We start from the raw sequence: 16,364 nt of genomic DNA, 5'->3' as shown, positions 1-16,364 counted from the left end.
GCCACAGCTTCATAACAATATACAAAATCACAAGCCATTAATCTACATCGAAATCAAAGCAAGTTTTACTTTGTTTCAGTTTTATTTTCACTCCAGTGAATCTGACTGTAGCCTGCGCTCTTTTAGCTGCGCCGGACGTCGCACAAGAGTTGCTTTTGAGGGTCTTTGTTCAGTGGCATTGTTCAGCAGAAAGATCAAGGTGCTCAATGTGTCCTCAGTTATGTAACAATTAGATCTAGATTATTCATGTTGTCGTCACAATGGTCGTTTGTGTTCATTATCTGAACAAATGAGCTTTAATAGCTCGATACGCCATATTCTTTTGCTGGCTTGCAAGACGCTGGCTCGGGGCTATGTGCTGTCGGCCCTTCTCGCATAGCCAGCAGTCTTCTTTTTTGTCGGTTTCCTAACTATTTGACGATTGATTCGAGTACTGCTGTAAATACGACCACCAGCACAATTGGGCCTGATTAGAAGTTGGCGCAGGACCACCTAAGGTCGAGGTCAGTACACCCTCCGCGCCTTCGATCGCTACAGGCCCACGAAGCAGAAGAAGAGAAAGAAGAAGAGAAAGAAGAAGAAAAAATGTGTCGACGAGTTTTCACTCATCGAATGCATCATGACGTACGGCAGCCCATGACGATCCCTCATGGCGTCTGTGGTGCCAGGGCAGGTATATATGCTAATCCCTTACGGACGGTTTACCACCGTTGCGAGCTGAGCATCCGAAAGCATGCGCATGCTTGGGTATTGAATCTCCCCATTCGCGACTGCGAGTTTCACAGCTGCTGCATTGTACTAGAAGATTTCATTCCATGCGAAGAAGGTGAGTCTGAGTTGTTGGGCGACGGTTTTGAGCCAGAGCTGTGCCTCCATTTCGCGCTAGAGCATCGCCACGAACAGCTTGAAATGTGGTGTCTAGGGGGCCCTTGCGACAGTCGTACGTGCGTTCGCGCCATGTGCAACGTCGAGCCGGTAGTCACTTGGCGAGAGCTCGACGAAATCGAATACGAAGACAATTGGGATCCTGAGTATAACCGGGGCGAGGAGGCGCGAGCGAGATGGGAACAGCGCCTCTTTACACATATGGAGAGACTGAATATACTCATGGCAGATCAAGCAATACATATAGCAGTATTACATGACATCATGAGAGGTCAGTCTGCTGACAGTACAGCCTTGGCGACCGCTGCGCGGAACACTTTGCGAGTGAAGGACAAAGTCAAACTACGGCTGTACTCAATAGCTCATGAGCTCACCTGGGCGAGGCATTGACAAATGATGGTCAAAAATATTGACCAGATTACGCCAATGACATGTGTTCATTGACAACGGTAGAAGATATATGTAGGTAGCATAGTAATATAACCAAGGTAATACAGATTACAATCAACCTCGTTATCAGATGAATATATTTTGAAATCGATGTCCCTCAAATGCAATTCTCAAATCATTGACAATTTGCTGATGTGATAAGGTCGGCTTGCAAGCAATATGGATGTACAAGTGCATGGTTGCCTACCGAGTCCTGGTAAACGGAGCTGGTGATTTGTGGGATGCAACTGGAATCAGCCCACCAAGTTGGCCGGCCATAGGCGGACACACCCTTAAATAGCCCAAAGTTAAGTTGATCTCAATTACCATAGTAGGCAAGGCAAGAACTATAACTCTTTGAAACTAGTGAAGGCAGTAGCTCGGCTGGCATGGCACCTGAGACTCCAACTCGCATGTTCCACGCACGAGTTCATGCACTGACTAGCAATCGCCATGCTACAACCACGCTGGCCGCCGGCATTTTCGGCGTTCTGGTTCATGTGAGGCAGGCTCTAGGTTGAGACATGCAGTCAGTCGCAAAAGGTCGACGAATCAAACACTACCGTAAAGCACCCGGCTTCAATTGAACCTATCCGATATGAACGCTTGCGGCGGCAACCTTCGTGATAGCGGCTTTTGAGATATGATACCAGACGCCCCTACACACGCCTTGTAGGTTAAATCGAGACATGACTGCCATGTTACGTGTTTTACATCAATGTGGCTGGTGTTAACAATCGACGGGTTTGCTTCATTGTTCAAAAGAAAAGATAAGCCGCCAATTTGAGATTATCTGAAATATTCCTGCCGCTTGACGCTGCCTCAGTAACCCACCCAAAGACCAACATAACACAGCAATATGTCTATGAGGAGTACATCGTCCAAGACGTCAGCATCCTCGCGAGCAGACACTCTCCAATCTATGAAAAGCACATCAACAGAGGCGTCATTAGCGGGTCCTCTTTCAGCTCACTCGGCAGCAACAAAAGGGCGAGCAACTGCGATCCGTGGGCCCTGGGCCAACGAGCCATTCTCACTCCTCGAAAGCCCATCAAAAAAACATGATGTAGGCCACTATGAAGAGCACTACCGCGTACAATTGTGAGGATATTTCGAGACTCACCTAGCATAGATCAGACATCCAGCGATTTACGTCGCCGATGAAATGACCAGCCAGCACAATGCAGCACTTCGCGGTCTCAATGCTGTGTACCTACAGGTCGGTATTCATCATCGCTGATTATGTTTGGCTTGCTAACTAGTATGGGATGAATAAGGCACCATATATCAATGCTCCACAAGATATCACAGATCTCCTCTTTCTGGTGCAGTGCTGGGGTTTATGGGTGCAATTCTATCACGATCTGCGACGAACCCGTATATTCCCAAAATTCGAAGAAGCCTTGCAACAGCCAGGGTGCATTCTTTCCCAGTTGAGGAAAGACATGCACTTTGTACCGTTGTTGAAGCGACTCCTCCAATGGGTACAAGTAGTGCACCCACAGCCCGAGTTATACGATCATACGGTGCTTCAGGAGCTCATCATGGATCTCGGAACTATCTTTCGACCACATTTGGCGCATCTGATATCCATCTTGACAGGATTACCTCGCGTGTGTGGTCAATTAGGGTCGTTGGAGGCAGAAGCGAAAGCTGCGCAGCTCTCACAACTTTATCGCGCCTACCAAAAAGAGGCCGACATTGCAATGGACCCAAACATAGTGCCGCCGATGACGGTGCGAATGCGCGACACCACCTACGGGGGCGGCAACAACTGGCCTGGCCTGTCCCTCGTAGCCGTGCATACAATCGACGAAAGGCTGTCTAGGGCTCACTCGGGGGCATGGAGATTTCTTCCATGCGACGTCTGGGGTAAACCGAAAGAGCTACTTTTCCGGGGTCAACTCTTTAGCAAAGCAACACAGACGGCAGCTATACCACCTAAATTACCACTCAAGTCTCCAGCACGGAGGAAGGAAAAACCGGTACCGGCAGACATCAGCGAAGATCAATAGTGTGATACGTGGACAATGAAGACCTTGGAGCTCATGGCTCGCAGCTGTGGTGCTGGGAGTCGGGGCCGTCGGGTTTCTTTTCGCGTAGCTATCCCCGCTTCTGCGAAGGATGGACAATCGCGCCGAGAAAGCAAAAGCTTTTTGTCAGTCATGTATAGATTACTGGTATGTATATAATTCTGGTCTGTCTGAGACCTGGTGCGACCACCAATTTCATGTTATTATTCCTCCTCCTCTGGCAATTTGATCGTGGTAGTGGACGCCACGGGGTGCGTTCCTGACAACATGTTAAGCAGTCGTGGCAAATTTCAGATTGATAGAGCGACGACTGGATCGGATTGGGGTTCCGGCTCTACTGGTGTTCATCATTTAGTATGGGCTACTTTCTACCGGATGTCCCCGTTTCGGCCAGCTGAATTCATCTATTCCATGCAAGGGCCATGATGACAATAGCATCTTGCAGCGCTACTAACTATGAATTGAGCCGCAAATGCTAAATACCTTGTACGATTATTGGCCGCTGGGATTGGTGGTTTAGTACCAAACTGCGCTGAACGGCGGGGTTCGTTGCAGGGGGGCATTCGGTCATAATGTCCACTAATCGTCCCTTGAGACCTTCATTTTCATCTCGTCCCATTACTTTCGGTCTTGGCGTTTCGATTTTGACAGGGCTGCATACATTTTCGGCCAGAAACGGTGGCGCGACCAAAGCGATCACTGAACCACAGCGGGAAACATTTCCCTATTGCAGCTTTCGTAGATTCGCCGTAATCGACTCCACAACCACCGACCACCCGGTACACCAACTTTGAGAGGTCGTGATCTGTAATCCGTATTCGCGTAGCAAAACCCGAGAACAATGGACCCGCACCCCATTTTTGCGGCTGTCTCAGATTTAGTGATAACCTACATGGCTACTAGAGAGAAGGATTAGGGGTTCTGAATATATATGTTTGATTTGGCACGACGGACTGGCCGGAGGCAATGCAAGTTGTGCTGCCGTGTCCGTTCTTTTACACGAAAATAGTCACTCATTCATCATGATTTCGTTCAGAGTTATTGCGGCGCTTGCTGGTCTCGCCCGCTTTGTCAACGCCCAGAGCGTTTCTGGAGCGGCTGAAGGCTTTGCGCAAGGCGTCACTGGCGGAGGTGACGCGACACCTGTCTACCCTGCGGATATTGATGAACTGATTGAGCTTCTCGGGTCCGACGAGCCTCAAGTCATCATCTTGTCGAAGACGTACGACTTTTTAGAATCGGAGGGAACCAAGACTGAGACCGGATGTGCACCATATGGTACCGCCGCTGGATGCCAGCTAGCCATTGACGGAACTGGTACTTGGTGCGGTTCCAATACTGCGGCTACCGTGTCCTACGATGTGGCAGCCACGGAAGGAATCGAGGTCAAATCTAACAAGACCCTCATTGGAGAAGGCAGCGCTGGTATTCTCAAGGGGAAAGGCCTTCGAATGACCAATGGTGTTTCGAACATCATTGTCCAAAACATTCACATCACCGACCTGAACCCACAGTACGTCTGGGGTGGAGATGCCTTCACGTTTGCTGAGACCGACTTGATCTGGATTGATCACTGCACTACTTCTTTGCTCGGCCGTCAGCACTACGTCTTCGGACAGAAGCCCAGTAGCCGTATCACTCTTTCAAACAACTTCATCAACGGCTCGACTAGCTGGTCCGCGGGGTGCGACGGATACCACTACTGGACTATTGAGCTTGTGGGTACTGAGGATCAAATTACCTTCCAGAGTAAGTTTTAATTTATTTCCGCACTTGTACCCGTTCGTATTGGCTAACATATGACAGACAACTACGTCTACCACACCTCCGGACGAAGCCCGGCTCTGAGCGGCAGCACACTGTTCCACGCAGTCAATAGTGTATGGTCCGACAACAATGGTCACGCCATTGAAGGGGACACCAACGGACAGGGCCTCTTTGAGGGCTGCGTCTTCGAGAACGTCACCACGGTCGTTGTCGATGACTTCAAGGGTTCGCTCTTCAGCTCTTCCGACTCTACAACTAACGCGAAGTGCGAGTCCGCCCTCGGCAGAGCTTGCGTTGAGAACGTCTTCAGCAACTCCGGCGCCTTTGACAAGTCAGACACCGGCTTCTTCTCGAACTTCACTGGCTTATCTATTGCGTCTGCCACGGCAGCGAGTTCTGCGGAAAAGAGTGTTCCGTCCGCTGCGGGCTTCGGCAAGCTCACAACCAGTAGTACCGAGTCTACTACTGATGAATCGAGCTCCTCGGCTGTCTCTAAGGTCTCATCCGCTGTTTCCAAGAGCACTGCTGTCCCTTCCAAGAGCACCATTATCGCTTCCAAGAGCACTTCAACTCTTTCTCAGAGCACTGGTGTTTCCAAGAGCACTGCTGGCTCTTCCAAGAGTACCGTCATCGCATCCAAGAGCACTTCAACTGTTTCTAAGAGCACTGGTGTTTCCAAGTGCAAGAAGAGAAGGGCAGTCCAAGCATAGACCTAAAATCTTCGCGGTTACCGTAGCTCGCCTATCTAATATTCATTGTATATATATATATATAAATATTCTTAGCACCTTAATAATCAAATCCACTGGTCTCCGCCACCCATCGGCGTATAGCAGCTGTTATGTCATCTGGGTCCCACCTCGCACCATCGCCGAAGCAAACCGCTTTCAAAGCCAATTCTCTCATCAACTCCCTCATAACCGAAGCTCGGCCGTCATTTATGTTTCCGGACAAGGTTGCCTCAAACATTGCAAACCCCAACCCTAAGTCCTGGCGTACTCGGTCCGCGACGTCGAAGGCTGTGAGATAATACCACTTTGGGGTAGGTGCACATTGGTCCATCGCGGATAGCATGAGTGCGCGACCAAGCGATGGATCCCGGGCCGAATGCTCATCGCCAGTCATGAAGCCGTTCTTCCTGTATATCAACCGACCATGAAGGATATCCAGTATCCCTTCGATCGAGATTCGCCGCAAAACGTTTCCGAATATCTTGGTGACATATATGTAGGCTTCTTTCGGTGGGTTGGGGTGTCTCATTGCCTTAACGGCCGAGTAGCTATAAGCTAGAGTGACCCAGTGGATCTGTCCTGCTACAGTATATGCTTCTGCTCCAAGATATGGCACGATGTCGAGTGGGGCGCCGGTCAGTCTTATTTGTTGGTCAAAGCTGGTTGATGGAAGATGGCCTTCGATGTCCGAACCATGGTCGTGATGTGTCTGCCGTGAAATGTTTCCAGAGAAGGCTGCAGGCAAGTAGTCTTCAACATTGCGCGAGATGTGCACATTATCGACCACATCAGCCTCATGTGCTGTTTTGTTCTTCTCAATCACTTGTGTAGCAGCACTCTCCGGAGCTTGCTGTTGCTCCAGAACATCGACCAGCTGCCGCGCAGTCTCGACGGTCTTGTTCAACACTTTTGGATCATAAAGATTTGCCGCATCATCGATAGCTACAATTGCAGCCCGAAGCGCTTGGTTCTCCTCCCTCAAACTTTTGATTGCGTCTATTTGTCTTTGCCTGAAGGCACGTTGTGCCACCTTGCCTCTTTCTCTACGGACCTGCAAGGCATATCATCATCAGCTCTGTTTTTGCATCAGGAACGGTAATCTAATTACTCACTATTACCTTATCACTTGACCGTGATTGAATTCGCCCAGAAATAGTTGACCTTTTGGGAGCCATTTTGCGCCTGAACAGCTGAACCATAGGATCTAAGCAATCTCACAGTCGCAAATGTCTTGTTAGTTAATAACTGGCCTGATTACTGATTAGTCAGCTCGGGACCATGACCCTCCGTCAACAACAGACTCCAGCCAGAACATTTATTGGCTGCGCGACTAATAGTTATCACAAAAGCTACTGTGTTGAGAATAGATTCATGTGATTCCGCAAAGATTTAGCATAGCTAAGATTTATGAGGTACATTATTCAGGCGATGAAGTGTGCAGAGTATGTAAGAATGTTTTCGAGCGACTTTTCACAAAGAAGCTTAGCACCTCTTCTCAAGGGCGCTGTGTAAGAGCCAAAATATAAGGTGCGCGCCTACGCTCCCACTACACAAGTCATCTGGTGTTGCATGTCGGTCGTCTAGGATAATTAGGTGCCCGTGTCATGATAGTATACTGGTATTGTTCATAGTCAACCGTGAGCTGTGTTGAGCTCTCTGATTCATCAGTAGAGGTATTTGGGTGGGAAGCTCGCCCCCAGCGCGGCCGCGGTAAGCAATTATTACCTGGCTAAATACCTTGATTTTGGTATCGGATTTCCCTCCTTCTTAGCCAGCCGACGACCCAAGCGAGGCAAAGTCACCCGAGGCAAGGTTAACCCGAATCTGAACCGGCTTGCTCAGCGCGGCTGTTCCCCAATATGACCGCATTGCTTCCTCTTGAACCTTCACATGTCAGCAGGCGTCGTGGTCGAGAACGCTTCGGATTTACCAAAACCCCATCATAACCTGATACTAACGGAAGCGACATCAGATCCTCAAGGATACGATTGGCTTTGTGCAGTGATGGCAGGGCTCATTATGGGCCAGCCTCGCGTGGCACAATCTACCATTGGCTGCAGATATACAGTACCGGAGGGACTTGTATATAATATGGGGCAGTCAATACCGGGTTTATATTGCTATGGCCGGATCGCACCAAGAAGCGAAGCCCGGCGCTGCTGCAAGTTGGGAAATTGTCCCAGTATTGCGGTATTGACATGTGGCTCGAAGCAAGCTAGGTACAGAAATGCTGGTAGAATCTAATGGTGCCCCACTAAGGCGCGAAGCACGAAGACGTCGTGGCGGTTGCACAGGCTAAGGCGACTTTCTGATCTGGACGGAATGCAGTGAATCCCATATTGATTGATTATTATGATAAATTCCGAGTTAAGAGAGCTGGACGTTTCGAGTATATCAGTATGACGACCAAAACTGGTGTCCAGAGTGGAGGATATCAGTGTCTCAGATCGGTCTGCTTGCCCCGAATAAAGGATAACACATCGGATGAAGCCACGCGAGTCATGCAGGGGATTTGAGCTAAAATGCGCAGCCGAAGTAAGTGTGCAAGAAAAACCCACGTGACTGGCTAAACTTTTCTGAAATGCTGTTCCAAGCTGTGAGATCCGCATCCTGTGGCAGCGAGATTCAATGCAAAGTGTGCGCAAGGAGATTGGAAAACTTCAGACCAAGCTGCGAAACTCGAGACGGGAATAATGCTAGTCTAAGTGAGATGCAGGATGGAAGCGAGTCTGTGGCTGGTCGTTTGATTGGACGAGACTATTATTAGACTTAATCTTTCTACGTTGTCTCCGCCTTTCTCCCTCGCCGGCTTGTTTCCAATTCATTCTAGTTTATAGCAAAGCGTCCCCAGTCCGGCAATTCCACAGCTTTTTGAGGGGGTTCAGCCTTGCAAGGTACCCTAGACGACGCGCGGTCTTGCGTCGTCAGATGGCGGAACGACTGCAGCATACAGATCATGGCACAGCCGGAAGCACTTACGCATAGGAGTTGCCTCTCATTACGGCAAAGCGCGCAAGGTGAATTCCGTCTTGCCGACGCATACTTCGTGGTCTCTAGAGAGTTGAGCCTCGACCCGATATGATCCCAATCGCAAGCGGCTGTATTGGTGGAAACCCTCAACACTAAGCTGCATTTGGACCCTGCCAGGGACCGGTCAATAAAGACAAAATCCGGTGGATTCATGGATCCCTCCTTGACTTTGTGTGCTATGCTTGCTAAGTAATTGAGACGGCCGCCGACTTAAAGAGTTCGGCATTCCTTCCGGGCAAGCTAGAAGTCATGGGCGGAGTCCGTTGTATCACTGTCTTTCCAAGTGATCCATCAACATGATCGAATACAGTGCCTAGCCAAGCCTACGGGTCTGATAGTCACTTCCTTAATGCGCCCCCAAGTGCTCCAGACGATCAAAGTCTGTTTCTCACATTCTGCATAACCTAAACCTTATTTCCTCGTACTGCGACTTCTCAACACATCTCCTTCGACAACAGTATTATATGAACAGATAGGTCCACGATGGACGGCGGAGTACCGCCTGCTGACAATGGAACTGGAGGGCTAGCTGGCGAGCCTGGATTTTCAGATGACGGTGTCACAGTGGCGTTCATTGTGCCACAAGGTCTTGCTGCTGTGATCCTAACCTTCTCGCTCTTTTTTGCCGTAGCCTCGCTCGTCATTGTTTCCCTCAGGATCTGGATCAGGGCCCGATCGAACATAATAGGAGTAAGCAATTTGCGGAACCATTTTCTACCCTTTCTAGGATGTTTACGAAGCCGATATTGCCTGTCAAAGGCAATTATCTCTTTGTAACCGTTTCATAATACTCCCAACGATCACGACGACCCGTTGTAAAAAAAAAAAAAAAAAAAAGTGCTAACTCCGAACACTATAGTGGGACGACGGGTTGATGGTATGTGGACTGGTACTATTCCTGGTAGATACCGGTCTTGCTTCCTATGGCACATTCCAAGGATTAGGGACACCCAACGCTGAAGTGGGCTCGCAAATGGAAATCATCGGCTTGAAGGTCAGTTACTCGCGTGTGTCCTATTGACTTGGCAGTGTGCTAACGCACAACAGTATGTCATGATCTGGCAACTTTTCTATATAGTGTCGCTCTGCTTCATAAAGAACAGCATCTGCATCACGATGCTTCGAATCGCGATAAACCGGACACATCGATGGGCGTTATATGGGACAATAGCAGTATCCACGGGAGTGTCGCTCGTAGGGTTCATTGGCATGCTCACGGTTTGCCGCCCTATAACGGCGCAGTGGGAAGCAGGATCGGGGACCTGTGCGCCCCGATCAGTCATAATTGCCCTCAACTATGTAATATCTGCCGGGGCTATCGTCACAGATTGGGCATGTGCTATCGTCCCAGCATTCATCTTGTGGAATGCACAAATGAGGAGGAACGTCAAGTTATCCGTGGGAATCGTACTTGGCCTTGGTTCGCTCGCTTCGATATCGACGTTTTTGAGAATTCCATACCTGAAGTACTATGAATCTTCGGATAACTTTCTCTGTAAGTTGTTTGATGAGGTGGCGAAATGCTAGCTGCTAACACATCCTACAGACAACGTTGGCAACATTGTTCTTTGGTCCGTATTCGAGGGGGGGATTGGCCTTGTCGCCGGATCGTTGCCTATGCTACGGCAGCTCTTCAAGCGATGGCTGGGAAGCACAGCCCGCACCACGTCAGTAGGTCCGTCAAACCTTGTCACCATTGGTGGCAGCCACAGAAAACACAGCGTGTCACAAAGTCAAAAGCCTCCTCCATACTCTAGTCGTGCTTCGAGGACCCGAGAGGACAGAGGTTGGGACAGGCTGGAAGATTCAAACTCGGATTTGCACCGTCTGCATGATGTTCCGGAACATTCCGAATCTCAATACGAATTACGTGATCTCGACCGACGAGATGTTAGAATGTTGGTCCAAGATACGGAGAAGAACATTGCGTTGGCGAGATAAAGGATTGCCTTGTTCAAAACAGCAGATGGTTGCTTCTGCACAAAATGTAGATCAACAGTTGGGTTCGGCGTTGGCGCAAAGTATACCCTGGTACGCATTCAGTCTTTACAACAGAGCTTCTTTTTCGCAAGTCCAACATGTGCTACATATACCATGTACTTGACGGTGATTCTAGTTCGTCGGATCTGCGCTCACATGTAAACGTCCTCGGAACGTTGCACCCATCCGCTGTTGAGACGCGCGAAACACTTCTGGGAACGAAGCCTGAAGTTCAGCGTTGTCTCCTCCCTCGATGAGCAATGCTAGCATTCTCGCACACATCCAGCACAGCACCATACCATGACCTTGGAAACTGCATGACATCCACAAATTCTTTTCCTCGGGAACTTCGCCCACGAATGGGAACCCATCGGCACTGTAGCCCATTATGCCTGTCCAAATGCTACGAATACGTCCTCCAGGGTGGTCTTCTCCCCAGTAATCTCCAAAATACTGAGGTAGGCATTCATAAAGGATTGCATCAATATCCTCATTCACCGTAGTGTCGTCAGTTGTGCCATACTCCAGTATGCCACCGCCCGGCGCTTTGAATTGCCCACCGCCAATCACTATATCACCTTCGAAGTGGGAGCCTTGAGGACGTGACACCATGTATTCATACCCACCGTTGTAACGGTAGCTGTAAGTTACGGGCAAACCTTCTTTTGGCATTGCCTGTCCCGGCCTTTGCGCAGTGACATGGCCCCGATACGGTACAATTGTACCTTGAAACTTGTTGACCAGATGTGCCGTGTATCCATTCGTTGCAAGTACGACCTGCTGGGCAATTATATCTCCTCGGGGTGTCTGCACTTTCCATCGACCATCGGCGAGGCGTTGCAGGCTCATAGCAGGAGTATTAGTCTGCAAGTTTAGACCTTGTTCGAGACATAGTTTCAGGATGCCGATAGAGAGTTTATAGGCGTGAATACTTCCAGCCTCGTATACGATGCCTCCATAGATGTTCTCGGTGCCTCCATTCCCGCAGTAGAACTCTGCTCGGACTTCTTCGGCAGTTAGGATCTTGTACACGGAAGCTGGGTGATCCGGCATCGCTTTCTTCATGGCTTGTATAGCCCGCTCGCTCTCTTTCCACTGTGCTTCGTCATAAAAGACATCAATTGTTTCACAAGGATGCGAATCACAGTCTATAGCGTGTGCCCTTGCGAAAGCGTGCATCTCCCGGATGTTGCTCAGTTCCAGCTTGGCTATCTTGACAGCTGTCTCGGTGCCATGTTCTTCGGCATGCTGCAAAAACGAACGATATGATGCTGCTTTAGTGTTTCCGCCTGGATTACGATTCGTATGAGCCAAGCCGTGCGAACAGCCAGATAACATCGGGCTTGCTTACCATTCCGACCAGTGGCTCCCGAGGAAGCCTGACGGGCCTCAAGCATGACGATGTCTTGTCGGCCATACTGAAGAAGGTTGTAGGCAAGGGAAGCTCCGGTTATTCCACTTCCGATAATAACAATTTCTGCTTTTTCAGGAAGACCCATGGTCGACCTGAGATCTGCAACATCATCAGGAGGGGTCTGCCAGTAACTCGATGTGGGGTTGGCCCGAGGCAGTGTTACTGGAATTGCTGCGCGCTGCTCCATCTTCGGGCTCTTCTAATGTATAGGTATAGAGAAAAAGTCCTCGTAGGCTGGTCGAGGATCGGATTAGCAGTAGCTAAAGATCATAAAAGTAACGGGGATCTCGAGACGATCTCAACAATCGTAAGAATCTACAATGTTATCACGGCACATTGCGGCGTGCGGGGGTCGCTGAATTGCTATCTAACGAAAAGTGGCCTGCCTTCATAGCAACTGGCTTAACTTGAGACCGCTCCACCGAATGACGGACGTGGGCATAAGTTGATAAGACAAGACCTGTGGTCTCTTCTCCAGAAGCGATGGGATTACTGGAGACAAGGCTCGTCGAGTAATTTACATGCATGATAATTGAATCGGTACCTAGTCCGAGCGATCTATGACTTTCATGTCGAATCCCTATTGAAGCCGCGACGCGTCCTACTCACGCGCTGCCGAGTACCGGCTCAAGCTGGCCCATCGCCCGCAAGCTCTGCTTACCAAAGCTAACAGAAATAGGCCTTGTTTCAACGGAAGCCTTTGCAGGAAAAGCGATTTTCAAGATATTGATATCGTAGCAGCAAGTAGGTCGTGCTGCAATTGGTGAAGGCTTTTGGAATAATCAGGCCTTCTGGGGCTGGCGGTAGGCGCCACAAGTGTCATCTAACCTAGTCTCCGCCCTAGGTAACATGTTGTACCCGTCAGCGTTTGTCCATCCTTGGTGCGGCACAGTACGTATGCTGACAGTGCTCAATTCTCCCGAGGCCGCCATGGCTTTATCCTTCATCGAAACTGTGAATACGTAATCAAGGAAACACCAATTTCAAGCTCCGGCCGAAACTGCGTTATGGTAGGAGTTGGTGGGCGTTCCAAAGCATGCGAGAACTGTCGCAAAAGAAGATTGAAATGTGGTATGTGCCGAGTTATAGTCAACATTATGTAACAGCACTGACGAGCCAACCGATTCAGACGAGACCAGGCCTGCATGCCGGAGATGCATCAAGGCAGGTTTGGCTTGCGGAGGGCCTCGCTCGACATCATTCGTCCATTATCATGGCGAGTCTGAAGATAAGAAGCGATCTCGACCACGCAGCTTGGCGAGACGAGATGTTGCTGTGAGTGCGATGGCAGTCACAGCGCCCACCGCGTTGCAGTCGCCACGCACGCCTCAAGCAATTTTCCAGATGCATCCATTCGAGGATGACCTCTTCTTGGCATACATGCGACATAGGTTGTTACACGGTCGTGCCCAACAGACCTTATATCTGAAGGCACCTGATAAGCAATTGGCGGCGAAGTGTCTCTTGGCTCTGTCTACGACATATTTTGGTGCGGAGCATGGCGACTTTGATCTAGTGCAGCGTGGTCAGCATCAATACAACGAGGCCCTGAGCGATCTGAATATGGCCTTGAGTAATCCAAGCCAATGTCGTACATATGATGTACTTGAGTCTGTAGTTGTTATGACCATCTTCGAGGTACCGCATCCACGACTGTTCTCTTTCTGATTGCAGCATCACTCACTAAGAACGATTTTCAGTTCATGGCTTCCACGTCTGAACACGGTTGGATTCACCATGCCTGTGGGCTAGAAAAGCTCATGGCGTTACAAGGACCTGATAGCTTCAAATCACTGGCAGCATTGACTATCCTAGAGCAATCACAGGCCATCATTATTCTGGCCGCTCTGGTGCTCCACAGGTCAACGATATTCTCAAAAGATGAATGGAAGTACGCTCCCTGGGAGAATCACCCAGATCGACGTTCTGATGTTCAAGATCTCTACGATATTCTCGCAGATTGCGCGGAATTGCAAGTCGCAAAAGACAAAGCACATGCCGACTTGATGCATGGCAAAAACTGCGACATGCACCAAACGGTTATTGAGAATGTTAACAGCCTTCTTAAACAGCTCAGTCAATGGCGGTGTAACTGGACATACGAAGAGGTGCCAGTCACAAAAGCTGCTCCAAATGAGCTCAATGCCAAGAGCGATATCGTACCAGTTTGGAACACATCCTACTGTTTCAACTCACTTCATGGTGCTAATGGACATGGGCTTTCCAATGCAATTCTTATCCTTCTCTTGAGAATGCAACGAGAGACAATGGCAGCTGCAGATATAACCTGCCCTCAGGCTTCTGACATGACGAAAACGATTTACGACGCCGGCATTGCGATCTGCAGAAGTGTTGATTATCATCTCGATCACTCACGTGTCGGTTCCGGTAGCCTAATTCTGCAGTTTCCACTACGTATGGCATACGAGGCTGTGGCAGTACAGTCTCCATCAGTGGCTAGATGGATTCGAGATGTCCTTCAAGATATCAATGTAGGGTCAGCAGGTCGATGGAGTTCTGCCAAACATTTGCTCCAGGTTGGATTTCGAAATCTATCGACGCTCTGAGAGCTAGTGTGGAAATTTTGAAGTGCATCATCCGTAAAGATTTTCGATGACCAAATACTGTAGTTTGGCAATGTCTTCCAGCTGCTTGGCCTCGACTTTAATGATATATCCTTCCTTACCTTTTCTCCTGCGCTTCTCACTCTTCCTGCTCTGCTTATCGAACTTTTTCACGAAATCTTTTTCTTGCTTCGCAATACGCTTCGAGACTTGGCGTGCACTGATCCTGTCTAGAACACTCCTCTGCTCTGCAGGAGGGGGCACTTCAAGAGTCAAAGGAGCTATATGCGGTGCAAGAATTTGCATGCGCCGGTCCCTGAGGGCAATAGGCTCTCGATTCATATCAGAAGGTCCTAATGCCGGTCCATTTGCAGGCAAACCAAGCAGAGCAACCAGGTCCTCATCTTTCTTGATAGACACCTTCAGACCGCGAGGATTCAGGTACATCTCGTTTACCTTCTTGAAAAATGCCTTCGTTCGGGCTGCCGAGATACCTGCTGTGCCGACTCCTGCGGCGACCTGAATGCCAAAACCCGCTGCTTGAGCCCAATGATACGGTCTGTGTCCTATCATCAGTTCCTGAGTGGTATTAGAAAGCCGGCGACAATGATACTTACACAAAGCCTAGCACCATTCCCGCCGTATCCACAGCTTTCATAGGTGGAGAAGCTGCCTGTGCAACAGCAAGATTGTCGATCATGGACAGGAAGTCTGATTCGTGGATGTCATGCGCTCGCAAGACGTGACTGTAGACCCGCAGGAAAGGCAGCGGAATCTGAAGTTTACTGGCCGTACCGACGCGAGGAATTACAACGGGTTTCTACGGGAACTCGGTTAGCACGTTGCTGCCCAGGGGATAGATTAGGGTACGGACCTCTAAGCGTGATGTTGGTCTAAGTTGGGGCATTCCTTGAGGTATCCAAGACAGACTGGCGTCTATACCGGTGTCTTCCGCTTCCTGGCTAGATTGCTGGGGAGAATCCGAGGTGGTATATGCCGAGGAATAAGCTGGGTGATACGGAGGACTTGGTTCTACGTTTGAAGACATAACAGCGTTTGGATATTTCGCTCGTGCAGATATTTTGGAATTATTAAGAGATTAATACTGCCGTGGAATAGTAATAAGAACTTGTATTTGTTTTGGCATGTTGAATTAGGCATGCTGAAAAAGGCGCAAACGGTTTATATAGATGTTGTCATCGGGGCCATATGATATGGGATCTTCAGTGTGTTGGCTTAGCCTCACTCAACACGGCTCAATCGTCGAGGCTATCATCAGCTCGTTGCACCAACCAATAGATAGCTTTCCATGGAACGAAGTGATCTGCGTTGTGCTAGGTGCACTGTGATCACTACTCCCAAAAAGGCTCATTCCTCGAGCCCCATTTATTATAGCCCATACCGCATCTGGTTCATTTCTCGACACTAGTTCCTTTTGGTGGTAGTGCAGTTCCAATACTGGAAACTGCAGTCTTGGCTTCTAGAGCATCATGTTCGCGCTTTCTCCACTTAATCATGACCATGAGTATTT

The 16,364-nt window shown here is 49.3% G+C and overlaps 8 protein-coding genes across 8 annotated transcripts; 5 read left to right on the top strand and 3 right to left on the bottom strand.

Annotated features, from left to right (window-relative positions):
- Nucleotides 1–409: 409 nt before the first annotated feature.
- On the top strand, nucleotides 410–1,360 carry BKA67DRAFT_400420 (uncharacterized protein). Its single transcript, XM_046096686.1, has one exon. The coding sequence runs from the start codon at nucleotides 586–588 to the stop codon at nucleotides 1,273–1,275; it is 690 nt and encodes a 229-aa protein (XP_045954408.1). The 5' UTR covers nucleotides 410–585; the 3' UTR covers nucleotides 1,276–1,360.
- Nucleotides 1,361–2,157: 797 nt separating this feature from the next.
- On the top strand, nucleotides 2,158–3,472 carry BKA67DRAFT_400408 (uncharacterized protein). Its single transcript, XM_046096685.1, has 2 exons — nucleotides 2,158–2,533; nucleotides 2,592–3,472. The coding sequence occupies exons 1-2, from the start codon at nucleotides 2,480–2,482 to the stop codon at nucleotides 3,327–3,329; spliced, it is 792 nt and encodes a 263-aa protein (XP_045954407.1). The 5' UTR covers nucleotides 2,158–2,479; the 3' UTR covers nucleotides 3,330–3,472.
- A 498-nt stretch (nucleotides 3,473–3,970) lies between these two features.
- Nucleotides 3,971–5,832, top strand: BKA67DRAFT_578841 (pectin lyase fold/virulence factor). The gene is made up of 2 exons (XM_046103726.1): nucleotides 3,971–5,096; nucleotides 5,154–5,832. The coding sequence occupies exons 1-2, from the start codon at nucleotides 4,370–4,372 to the stop codon at nucleotides 5,822–5,824; spliced, it is 1,398 nt and encodes a 465-aa protein (XP_045954406.1). The 5' UTR covers nucleotides 3,971–4,369; the 3' UTR covers nucleotides 5,825–5,832.
- A 71-nt stretch (nucleotides 5,833–5,903) lies between these two features.
- On the bottom strand, nucleotides 5,904–7,020 carry BKA67DRAFT_662640 (uncharacterized protein; the record flags this gene model as incomplete). The annotated part of the gene is made up of 2 exons (XM_046108044.1): nucleotides 5,904–6,896; nucleotides 6,958–7,020. The coding sequence occupies 2 exons, from the start codon at nucleotides 7,018–7,020 to the stop codon at nucleotides 5,904–5,906; spliced, it is 1,056 nt and encodes a 351-aa protein (XP_045954405.1).
- Nucleotides 7,021–9,358: 2,338 nt separating this feature from the next.
- On the top strand, nucleotides 9,359–10,816 carry BKA67DRAFT_662639 (uncharacterized protein; the record flags this gene model as incomplete). Its single annotated transcript, XM_046108043.1, has 4 exons — nucleotides 9,359–9,565; nucleotides 9,735–9,869; nucleotides 9,923–10,370; nucleotides 10,422–10,816. The coding sequence occupies 4 exons, from the start codon at nucleotides 9,359–9,361 to the stop codon at nucleotides 10,814–10,816; spliced, it is 1,185 nt and encodes a 394-aa protein (XP_045954404.1).
- A 171-nt stretch (nucleotides 10,817–10,987) lies between these two features.
- On the bottom strand, nucleotides 10,988–12,456 carry BKA67DRAFT_539720 (FAD dependent oxidoreductase; the record flags this gene model as incomplete). The annotated part of the gene is made up of 2 exons (XM_046100685.1): nucleotides 10,988–12,144; nucleotides 12,207–12,456. 2 exons carry the CDS (start codon nucleotides 12,454–12,456, stop codon nucleotides 10,988–10,990), a joined length of 1,407 nt encoding a protein of 468 aa, XP_045954403.1.
- Nucleotides 12,457–13,553: 1,097 nt separating this feature from the next.
- On the top strand, nucleotides 13,554–14,836 carry BKA67DRAFT_662637 (fungal-specific transcription factor domain-containing protein; the record flags this gene model as incomplete). The annotated part of the gene is made up of 2 exons (XM_046108042.1): nucleotides 13,554–13,907; nucleotides 13,970–14,836. 2 exons carry the CDS (start codon nucleotides 13,554–13,556, stop codon nucleotides 14,834–14,836), a joined length of 1,221 nt encoding a protein of 406 aa, XP_045954402.1.
- A 27-nt stretch (nucleotides 14,837–14,863) lies between these two features.
- Nucleotides 14,864–15,881, bottom strand: BKA67DRAFT_662636 (uncharacterized protein; the record flags this gene model as incomplete). Its single annotated transcript, XM_046108041.1, has 3 exons — nucleotides 14,864–15,392; nucleotides 15,451–15,653; nucleotides 15,708–15,881. 3 exons carry the CDS (start codon nucleotides 15,879–15,881, stop codon nucleotides 14,864–14,866), a joined length of 906 nt encoding a protein of 301 aa, XP_045954401.1.
- Nucleotides 15,882–16,364: the final 483 nt, after the last annotated feature.

The sequence above is a fragment of the Truncatella angustata genome, assembly GCF_020726525.1.
Source record: "Truncatella angustata strain MPI-SDFR-AT-0073 chromosome Unknown BKA67scaffold_8, whole genome shotgun sequence".
Classification (NCBI taxonomy): Eukaryota; Fungi; Ascomycota; class Sordariomycetes; order Amphisphaeriales; family Sporocadaceae; genus Truncatella; species Truncatella angustata.
Note: the sequence above shows the minus strand (reverse complement) of the source record. Positions and strands in the feature narration are given on the sequence as shown.

Excerpts from the sequence above, each read along its gene's own strand:
- BKA67DRAFT_400420 (XM_046096686.1), top strand. The coding sequence starts at position 586 with ATGTGTCGACGAGTTTTCACTCATCGAATGCATCATGACGTACGGCAG.
- BKA67DRAFT_400408 (XM_046096685.1), top strand. The coding sequence starts at position 2,480 with ATGACCAGCCAGCACAATGCAGCACTTCGCGGTCTCAATGCTGTGTAC. Across the intron at positions 2,534-2,591 it reads TCAATGCTGTGTACCTACAG|GCACCATATATCAATGCTCC; the intron begins GTCGGTATTCAT and ends GGGATGAATAAG.
- BKA67DRAFT_578841 (XM_046103726.1), top strand. The coding sequence starts at position 4,370 with ATGATTTCGTTCAGAGTTATTGCGGCGCTTGCTGGTCTCGCCCGCTTT. Across the intron at positions 5,097-5,153 it reads GGATCAAATTACCTTCCAGA|ACAACTACGTCTACCACACC; the intron begins GTAAGTTTTAAT and ends AACATATGACAG.